This window comes from Coniosporium apollinis (assembly GCF_000281105.1).
Source record: "Coniosporium apollinis CBS 100218 chromosome Unknown supercont1.64, whole genome shotgun sequence".
NCBI classification, from domain to species: domain Eukaryota; kingdom Fungi; phylum Ascomycota; class Dothideomycetes; genus Coniosporium; species Coniosporium apollinis.
In genome coordinates, this window is record NW_006913326.1 from 81,814 (window position 1) to 92,368 (window position 10,555).

The 10,555-nt window shown below is 55.8% G+C and overlaps 3 protein-coding genes across 3 annotated transcripts; all 3 read right to left on the bottom strand.

Annotated features, from left to right (window-relative positions):
• Positions 1 to 622: 622 nt before the first annotated feature.
• On the bottom strand, positions 623 to 3,051 carry W97_08816 (neutral trehalase; the record flags this gene model as incomplete). Its single annotated transcript, XM_007786683.1, has 5 exons — positions 623 to 755; positions 809 to 2,556; positions 2,612 to 2,733; positions 2,792 to 2,861; positions 2,923 to 3,051. 5 exons carry the CDS (start codon positions 3,049 to 3,051, stop codon positions 623 to 625), a joined length of 2,202 nt encoding a protein of 733 aa, XP_007784873.1.
• Positions 3,052 to 4,765: 1,714 nt separating this feature from the next.
• Positions 4,766 to 5,567, bottom strand: W97_08817 (uncharacterized protein; the record flags this gene model as incomplete). Its single annotated transcript, XM_007786684.1, has 2 exons — positions 4,766 to 5,359; positions 5,418 to 5,567. The coding sequence occupies 2 exons, from the start codon at positions 5,565 to 5,567 to the stop codon at positions 4,766 to 4,768; spliced, it is 744 nt and encodes a 247-aa protein (XP_007784874.1).
• A 4,532-nt stretch (positions 5,568 to 10,099) lies between these two features.
• W97_08818 (uncharacterized protein) lies at positions 10,100 to 10,483 on the bottom strand (the record flags this gene model as incomplete). Its single annotated transcript, XM_007786685.1, has 1 exon — positions 10,100 to 10,483. A coding segment is annotated over one exon (384 nt), but the record flags the coding sequence as incomplete, so codon positions are not given.
• Positions 10,484 to 10,555: the final 72 nt, after the last annotated feature.

Genomic DNA, 10,555 nt, shown 5'->3' on the forward strand with positions numbered 1-10,555 from the left:
GGTTTGTTGCTGGGGGCAAATACAGTAGTTAAGTAGGTGCAGGCTGATATATGAGTCGTTGCTGAATAAATCGGGAGGCGCTGTGTCATAGGTCAGCACGGGTGAAGCTCGGCGGCGTCTCGACTTCTATCGGATTCTTTCGGGCAGTTTTGCCTCAGGCCGCATCTGTCCGTTGGTGCGCAGTCAATGGGTTTGAAGATTCTGCCAACACGATAGAGTTGCAGTGGAAGAGCGTGATGTGATGTATCTAGAACCGGTTTGAATTCTCTCAGAGCTACTGGAGCATCCTACTCTACCCCTATCATACAATGTATTCCGTTGCTGCGCAGTGAATTACAATATCCCTCGCCGCAGCTACAGCAATCGCCTTGAGCAAACACAGTCTCACAGAACCGCGAGCAAAATGAAGCATACTGAGGGCACAACAGCCCAAGAAGCAGAGCGATACCACCCATGCGGAAACGCCGCAGCAATCTCTCGAAAAGCAAGCAAGCAAGCAACCGCAGCCGTCCCACCGAGTCCAGCCGTATGCAGTGGTGCAACGGGATCTAACAACCTCTATAGCCAGGCTCGTGAATCGTCGTAGTCATGGTCGTCCAAGGCAAAAAGCAAGAATCGGTCCTCACAAATCGTAGCCCAACGCCTGGGTCGCCTTGGTGAAGGTGTCGTAGGTCGTGAGTGCTCCCAGTGCGCGTCGCATGTGCGCGTCGAGGAGCTGGAGACCGTAGACGTAGCTGGCATTGACCCAGCCGAAGCTGTGATGTTGTCAGTATAGAGTATTTATAGAGACATGGCACGCAAGACTCACCCTTCGCGCGGAACGCCCTTGAAATCGCTACCCTGGTTGCCATACTCGGCTTCAACCTTGTGAGGATCAATCGGCCGCGTGACGTCGTACTTCTCAACGACGACCCCGTTGAAGTCGACGAAAGCCTTAGTGATCATGTACAGCCACCTGTACGCCAACCTCTGCGCCTCAGCCTCGTAGCCGTAGCGCTGCAAGCCGACCCAAGCGAGGATCTGCTGCGGCGCCCAGCCGAACGGATAGTCCCATTGACGGTTAGGCCGGTCGAGACCCACTTTACCGCGAGACTCTTCGGTTCCGGAGACGAGGCCACCAAATGCTTCGAAGCGGGGGAGAGCACGCTCAACTAACGCCGCCGCCTGGCGAGGGCTCGCAACACCAGACCACATCGGCCAGAACGTTGTCGCACTCTCGTAGCTAGTCCGCTGCTTCTTGACGGTGTCGTAGTCGAAGTACATGCCCTTCTCCTCGTTCCACATGAACTTGTCCATGAGAGTCCTCCTCCGTCTGGCTCGGCGATCCCAGGTGGCAGACGTCTCCGCATGGCCGGGCACCATATCCTTGGTGCAGAACTCAGCCGGGATTAGGAGCCTGTCTCCAAAGTGGCCGCGGATGGTGCGAGCGATATCGGTCTCGTACTTGTACAAGAGGGCGTTGAGATCCACAGTGGCAAGATTGGCAGCCACCTTCTCTAGGCGGTATGAGGTATCGTGACCAGACTCGCGCACTGCTCGGTCGTGCAGGAAGTACTCGTCGAGTTCGGGCTCGTCCACACGATGGTGGTTGTAAGCGTCCACGAATTCTGCAAAGGTCATGTTGTGCTTCTTTGCGTAAGGCTCCAGCAGGTGCGTGAAGTGAGATGCTTCCGTCTCAGGCGGAATACCTACGCCATTTGCCCGATACCTTGATAGCCCGGAAACAGGATCGTACCTCGGCGCAGCCATCCAGACGTTGTGGTACTCCTTGATTGCAGCCAGAATAGCGAACCGTAAAAATTCCAGGGCTCCTGGCTCATGCTTGATGCGATCGTAGCAGCGCAGCGCCATGTCAGTGAGGAAAGGTGGCTGTGTCCGGCACAGGTAATAGGACCGATTTGCGTTGAGAATCTTGCCGTAGTGCTTGATGCAGAAAGAAAAGTTGATGACCATAGACTTGACTAGATCGATGCGGTCATGGACAAGAAGACCTAGAGATGCCATGTAGCTGTCCCATCCATACAGTTCGTTGAAGCGGCCACCAGGCACGACGAATGGCATGCCGCGAAGGTCCTTCTCGCCCGTAGTGGGGTCTTTGACATACTCTTCCATGGCAACTGCAAGGATGCCGGGAGCCTGATTCAGGTCTCGAACATACTCAGGGTCCGCGCATTCTTCCTGCAGCCATTGTACATCCAGACGCATGCCAGGGTGTTCCTCTGCAATCCGAGTGTAATATGCGTGCTGCTCCGGTGCACCCTTAGGAACGTAGACACGCGGCCGTGGGTCACTAGTCCAGTCCTTCGGATCGCGTGCCACCTTTTCAATGTTCGAGCCATCAATGCGGCGTGTGAGGTTGTTCCAGAACGAGTCTCTAATCAGGCGGTGGAGACGGTTGACGGGGTTCTCGTTCAAACGAGCCTCGTCGAGGACGATCGTCTTACGTCCGTAGTCTTGGGCGAGTGTGAGCTCCTGCAGGAGGTTCGACAGCATGTAGGTTCCGCGGACGTCGAAGCGGTTGTAGCCATTGGAGGCTGCCGTACCCACGGAAAGCACCTAGGGTGAACGTGTCAACGGCCGTCTGCTGCGGGTTGAGGATGTAGCTGTTTACCTTGGGGCCTGCATCCTCGATTGTGATCTGGTAGTTGTTGTCCGTGTCTTCGCGAGACAGCAAGGTCTTCAGAGTGGACTCGACGGGAATCAGGAACTTTCGCGGTTGGATGGTTTGCTCATCTGCCAGGCACGCAGTGTCAGTGTGGTTGTCACGGTGTCAGATTGCATGTGTACCGACCGTGACTCGACCGCCGGGCTTGCTCCTTGAGGCCGGTTGCCGTGAGGTTGCGAGCGCTGTTATCTACGATCTGTACCGGATTTAAGTCAGCTCATGAATATGAAGGCGAGACGATGAGTGATTGCACTTACAGCCGAGTACGTGCGGGACCTCGAGCCCGCGCCCTTCTTGTGCGACTGACCGTAATAGATGTGGTCTGCGGCGAGCGGATCAAATTCGTGAGTGGAGCTGCGTTGCTGAGGCTTGAATTGCGCGCTCATGACAAGCGGACGGGTGTGCAACGACGGTTGAAGAAGTGAGAAGGTGGGAGGTGGGAAGAGGCTCGATGTCTCGAGCGTTGGGATCTTTATCTGAGTGCTAGGTAGTGGGGACTGCAGACGCAAGCCTGGTTGCTAAGACTAGGAGTAGCGAATAGCGCGGGTCGGGGCGGATGTCACAGGTGATCGAGGGTCGAGCGCTTCGCTTGTACAACGATCGTGAGGTTTCAGTGAGGTGTGCAGGTGGTGCAGCTGAGGGGATGTGAGGCGTCGGAACGAGATGGGGGAGGCAATCAGAAGTTTCGCTTTTGAGCCGGGTCACACGATGGGGAAAGCGGTGTGGATAAACGCCCGGTGGAAAGGGCAAGGACGGCCTCACGATAGACTTTTGAAGGGCAGGAAGCAGGAGGCTGTCCGCGGCGGTGACGGCGGGGCAATTCTTTGTCCTCGCTAGGAGCATTGAGAGGCCTCGGCCCAGTGAGCGGCTTCCAAATTGCATTGTCAAGACAACTCGCTTTCACAGAGTCTTCCATGAGTCGCCAGCAGACGGCGTTCGAGGCGTGCAGGGCAGGCCTGCGATTAAAAAAAAGCTTCGTCCGACGATGGACGAGTTTTCAGCTCGATCCCTTGTGGCTGCAGGGCCCGGGCACGATGACGATACCCTAGCCCCATCGGCGGGCGCGCGAATCAGCTCAAAGCGGCTAAGCTGGACCCTCAACTTGCCGGATGGATCCCCATTTAGCGCTGTCCGGGAGCAAACTCCTACTGATTCAGTGCTCCCCCTCCTCCGCCCCGTCTCCCACCCGCCCCTTTTTCTAGAAGGTAAGCACAGTCAGGTTCGTTCCTGTCAGCGTCCGGGTGGCGAGTAGCGAGTGGCAGCTATCGTGTCTTCGTTCCATCATCGTGCACGAAGCAGCACGAACGCTCATCGTGACCACACGATGAGCGACGTCAAACGCCGGGGAGCTTGGCCAACCCTCCGCCCGGCCACCGAAGGTGCTACAAGCATCGTCACCTACTCGTTTCCACTTCACAGGCTCTTCCTTTCGAACAAGAAGGCAAGAGAGAACGATGAAGAGGAAAGAGCAGAAGGGAAGGTCCCAACGCGTTAAGGGCACACCAGCCTACGGCTCCGTCGCCCGACGCAATGCGGACCCAAGTCCTCGCCCCGAGACCGCTGAGTCGCTTCCCGCCTTGGAGTGTTTGCGTTGGAAGTCTCCCCGGCGTGACCATGAGAGACTTTCGGGGCGCACAGTGAGTGCCTCATGGTTCTTTGCTTGTCGAACGCCTGTGTTCCAGACGTTGGCCATCGAATCTTGAAGACCTGAAGGCACAGGGCTGCCACGTTGCCTTGTGCAACTCGGGTTCAGCCTCATAGTGTCGCGTGAGTCGCTGACCCGATGTAAGTCGTCTGACTACTTTGCGGCAGGCGAGCCTCACTGGCAGTGCGACGCTTTGGTGCGCTAGCAGGCACACAACTCGGTGAGTGTTAGCTACCAGGATTGAGCAATGATTCCCTCACGCTCAGAGATTTGAAGAAACGCTGGTAAATGAGCGAGCAGTTCTGCTGCTATATTTTTTACTTTTTCTTTGCATCGTTATCTCGTCAATCCAGAATTATACACATTACCTCTACATGGCTGAAAACAGACCAACTTTTCGCATCACTACGGCTGCCGACTCAAGGCATAACGCGCCACTAAGACTTAGATCTCTTTCATCTCTCCCACCGCGGCTCATATGGGCCAGGCCGCTCCCGTGTCCATTGTCTAAGGTTTCTGTGCACCCTCAAATCTTCCTCTACATTACCGGCGTACTCAAACCCTCGCTCGCCTGCGGCTGGACGCTCGACCCTGAGACTCCCATACGAGGTCTGTGCGCCTACCGTCGAAGCGGGCTCCACGATCATGGACGAAGTGCTTGGCTGAACAGCTCGCGTACCGATCGCCGACCGTGCCGACTCCTCAGCGACTAACTGCCTTATCGACGCTGACTCCATGTCACCGCACTTGATCCCCATCTCCGTCATGGCCATCCTTTCGAACAATGGGTACGGAGCTGCTGCCGCACCTGGGGTGCAGAATCGCTCGAGCGGCAACGCCGACGAACCGGTGGGCGGGCGATACAGCTCCACGCTGGATCTAAGATATTCGGCCATGTAGGGAGCTTGCGGCTGTTGAGGTCGTCGCCGGCCGTCCTCGTCGAGTCTCGCTGCAACCCCGCCGTCGGGATAGCACCGCTCATACACCGCCCGGTTGTAGTCTTGAGTTTGGTCTTCGTAAACGCGGTCTTTTGAGTAGTGGATGTCACCCTGCGCAGGAGTGTTAGCTGTGGCGTGCTGACTTGCGTTATAGAACCCGACGACTCACCGAGCGATAGCTCTTCTGTTGTCGAAAGAGGTTGTCCTCGGTCAACGCCTGCCCTCTCAGTGCATCGTACTGCCGCTTTTGACCCTGGGACGGTCGTCCTGCGCTCGATGTCGCACGGCCAGCGTACGTCTGATTATATTCGTCACTCATGATGAGTATCAGGGTGACGGATCGATCTTGTGAGATGACGCTACCCTGGGTAGCGAATGGTGTAAGATGGGTAAGAAGGAGCTTCGAGAGGTACGTCGGGTGCCTTGGTTACAGGGACCTGGAAGCTGTACTGGGCCTCGTTGACTACCACACTGTTCTCCGAAGCGCATGGAGAAGATATCGGCGAGCTGCAAACAGAGATGAGCGGCCGAGATGAACGAATGGTAAGAGGCAACACGGAGGCCTTGGTTTAAAAGATCTGGAGGCCATTAGCGGATGTCACAAGGGCGGCTTCAGACATCCCAAGCGACGTCACCGACATCTGATCGGGGGAGGAAGGGCGGTATCCCTATGTGCCGCACGTACCAGGGCGACGCTAGTCAAGCAAGAAGGCGGGGTGCTCTCCCTGGGCAAAGGAGGGTCGGGTTCAAGAGGGCGAGTGGTGGTAGTAATAATATTAGGTAGCAGATGTACGGAGCAATGTGTTCAAGGTCGAAAGCAGGCTTGCTGGTATCGACTCCTCAGGCCTCAGGGCCAACGCTCCCTTTAAGCAAAATGGTTCCATTGCTTGCGATAGGAGCCTGGGGCAGAGTGTTCACACAACCGTTAGCGCGATCACTTTGAAACGGATGTAAGTACGTGGGCTCCGTTACTGTGTTAAACGTATGCGCGATCTCCCCTCGCCCATCCGCCCGCTAAGCAGCGATACCCCTACTATTGAATCCAATGTGCACTGCCTTCTTTGACTGGGTGCCGTAGTGGGAGAGCGTGGTACGAAGGCCGGGGCGCCATGAGGCCCGGCTGAGGCTGTCGACCAACAGCACAGAGCAGGGGGGTTGTCCGGAAGAGGCAGGGCTCCAAGCGCCCTGAATATCTGCTACTTGCGTGAGAGAACCCTTGATGCGATGCGCCCATCTAAAAGAGCCTCAACTCCATTTGGATTTTACGTGTCAAACGTTGTCTTGGATTCTTGGCTGCATTGCGGCCGTACCAGACAACGATTTCGAGCGCTGTTCCGATCGCTTTAGGGAAAAGAGTCTGCTACATGACGCTCGCTTCAACGGCGGTTTCATGCCACACGCCTAGGGAAAACCGTTACTGTGATGATGCTGAAGCTGTTGACGGCGCTGATTGATCACTGTTAGTCAACGAAGGGACATCTTGGCACGCAGGTAGTGGAGTCTGCCTCGCGTCTAATTCAGTGCTCTGCTAACGTTGACACTCATGGTTCTCTGCTGTCGCATTTCCTTTTCTTGTCACGCATCCATGTGCCCACAGACCAGCAGTCCGGATGCGGATATTGAACAGGGACCTTTTCATAGATCTTTCATTATTATCAACATCACCACAACCACCAATCCGCACTCCGCACTCCGTGTGTTTTACCCTGTATACACTAATGCAAATGCACGAGCGGAGCCTTCGCGATCCGCTGCCCCAATTGCAGCACCGCCTGCTAGCGTCACGGCTGTCGCTCTTCTGCCGCCCTTTTCATGCACCGTTACCCTTTGCGCTGGCCGCACATCCAGTGCGCGCGCCAGCCGTTGCCAAAGGGCGTTTGACGTTTTTCAGCTTTCCCCAGTACCTGGATTAACTGTTTCATGCGGGCCCGGCACCATGTCACGCCGGGCGGGAGAATATTCTTCGAAGGGCGCCGTCACCTCGCTGAGCCACCATGCTGGTATCAATGACTCGAAGGGGCGGTTTGTGACCTCGCTCCCATGTTTGTAGTGTGTACCAGCACGCACATGTAAAGCCGCAGGTTGGAGAAGAGGCAGATAGGTTCAGCGCGAAAATAGCTGGAAAGCTAACTGCAAACTGCAAAAGCACTTCTTCATAGTTGCATTGCTCCATCGGAAGGCCAACGAGCGCAGCTTTTCCAGGGACAGGCGCTTCGTGGCCCTTGGTGAACCGGCAGCGGGATGGACGCTTCGTTTGCAACGGTATCAAAGCGCTGACAGGGGCTCAGCGATCATACTACACACTCTACTCGTTGGCGGCGTCAGCCTTGTTGAGGGGAAAAACTAGGTGACGTTATCTCAAAACTTCGATAAATAATTTTAATGCAGCTTTGCATAGCCTGCACCCGCCGAAGCTTCCATGCAGGGTCGAAATGTGCCTTATGCTAGGCACGGCATAATGCTTCATTTCGTCATTCCCACCTCCCATTTTCCAGTTCAGCACCACAGCCCCGAGCTGCTCTGCTCCACTCTCCGGCGCTCATGATCTAGTTAGAGGCTTCCTTGACTGCAGTCGTGAGCATCTCCGTATCGCGTTGATCTTTCATAACTTTAGCCTAAGGCGAGCCTTGAAACATTCCAACAGCCATCATCAGGGATTCGGCTTCTTCCTTCCGCATCCCATGCAAGCCGTGCGTGCCAGCCGTTGCTGGGCGTCTGGATTTCTACAAGACGGGCAACGCCTGACTGAAGCAGTTTAGATCCATCCGTCGGTATGGTACTCGTCATCAAGCTGAAAAATATGTACCAATAGCCACTACACTGGTAACAGTACCTGCTCGTAAGCACATTATAAGAATAGTTTTTTTGAGCAACTCCAGCCTTGCGTGTACGCGTAGACATCTTAGATCCAAAACAACAAGCGAAGAACACGCGGTCCAACAATAGTAACGCGATTAGAGGAAGGCCAGGTGGCCAAAAAGAGGAAGTGTGCCTCAGACGTGCGACTCCAGGGCTGCTCAGGGCGCTTTGCCAGAAGGAGCAAATGGCGGGCGGCGCTAACGGCTGCATCCACCCCGCGGGGATTTTGCCTGATCCTGGGGATTTCTGTGTGCGACCTCGATTCGCACGCACATGGCAGCGCTGGAGAACCCCCCATGAGTTGTTGCGCGCCGGCGCTAAAATCGCCCAAGCTCGTCGATGTTGGATATCCTTCGCCTTCTCTTGGCTCCGCGCTCTATGGATGTTGCGCCAGATCCTACGCCAGCGTTACCAGAACGGCGCGAAGGAATTTTTCCGCAAGCCGGTATCGAACACGGCTGGCTCTGGAGAAAGATTGGCGATGAAACACGCCTATCGCTCGAGCCGGTCCCTGCTGGGCATATCGTGCAGCGAACCTGTCCCCTACCCTCCTGCCTTGCGCTGTTGTCGCAGTCGCGCTTTCTTAGTGTCATATTCGCGCCAGTCTCTCCTACGCTTTCCTCATTCCCTCCCGTTACCTACTGGCGTCCTGCGCTGCTCGGACGCAATTAAATCATGCAACGCGTCATCTTTTCACTTCTCAAGACGCCTCACACGCGCAAGGCACTCCTCGCGCCCTTGCACAGCTGAGGAGATCCACCATCCTGGTCCTCGGGTTTCCAGTGCTTGCGCCGGCGCGCGAGCTACTGGGTAGCGTCACGACCGCCGCCGGGGGGGATGGCGGGCTCTTTAGGTAGCCGCCCCGGCAAGACGCCTTACCGTAGGGATAGTTCTTGAAGCCGAATCCGCTCTCAAACATCGCCGCGGAAGATGGCCCGTCGCCACTTGTTCGGCCTTGCCAGCGCACGGATTACGAATGCACTCCATGAATCGTATCGTCGGTTCACTAGACACGTCACAACACCGTCCAGGCTAGTGCGTCTTGTGCTTGCTGAGACTGTGGGCGGGAAGCGGCCCGTGAACAAGACGTTTCCATTTCTCCCGCCGCACCGCCCTGTTGTGGCTGCTGGCGTCTTGCGGATACAGACGAAGCACTGGCTGCCAAGGCGGCAAAGCATGCGCGCATCTCCGGATCCTTCACCATGAGGGGGTCTTCGTGACATGTACAGGAGACTGCATAGCTCTATCCAGCGTGTCAATGCGCTGCCGGGTCAACTACGTATGAACAGCTATGTGGGAGCTGGGCAGTCAACATCGAAGATGCACTAACGCTTATCGGAGGATAGAGACTCTAGCATATCAAGCGGATGACCCTAAGTTTGACCAAGCTTGAAAGAATTCGACACGTGATAGAACGCTTTGTCCTTGCTGCAACCGCTAGAAGAGTCCGAGAGAGGTTTTGTGTGGACGTCTACAGCACGTTCATAGCCCACGTCGGTGGCATTGCAGACCGCTTCTACTGCTCCGACCCCATGTCTGGTAGCCCTTGCAACTCAAACGAATCCACGGCCCATCTTGCCACCACATTATTCGCGGAGACCACCCGTGTGATGCCAGTTCGATGTACTAGCGGCAGACGTCCCCGATCCAGTTCACAATCCTGCTCCCCTAATTGGGACATCTCCTTCTATCCCCACTCCCAGGTGAGGCCCCGCAGTGCGGCTTGTACAATCTGGTCACAAGAGCTGTCTGATCGGTGAGCGAAACCGCCATGTCAGCGTCCGACATCGGGAAAATCTGTGAATCAAACCCCGCAAGTGAGCCATCTGCCTGGGTGCCGGTCCACCTTTCGAACAGCCGCATGCCTCGTGCCGGTAACGGATGGATCTCTCCTGATTCCGCCATCTCAAAGTGGGCTGTCTGATCGGGGCCGTAGTTCAGCGCGTATGGTAGGGTGATGCTGAACTTGTCAAGTGGCAGCGGACGGTAGATTCACCTGCGGGACTCTGCCAGAGTCAAACAACCCAAGAGACCTTCGGAGGTCTTAAGGCGGTCCCGTGCGTGGTTGAGGTAGGCTTGGATCCGCTTTTGATGTTGCTCGAGCTCGACTTCTAGGAGGGAGATAAACTGGATCTCTAGGCTCTCTCTGTCTCCTTGTGTGTAAAGACCGGATTTCTTGACGTTTGTGATGAATGCATCCTCTAGATCATATCTGCTGCTCTCCGGATCGAAAGATGCCGTCCCTGGAACATACTGCATCAAGACTGCGCGCCTCCATGAGTAGATCGGATTCCAGAAGTCCACCATCATCAACGCGTTGAAGGCTCTTGCGGAAAGGACGGATGAAAGGGTCTTGTCGGCCTTCATCTCGATAGTCTGCATTACAAGTACTCCCTGCGCATCTTCATAGGACGGTTGGAGGATCATGAATGTTCCATACTCGCCTTC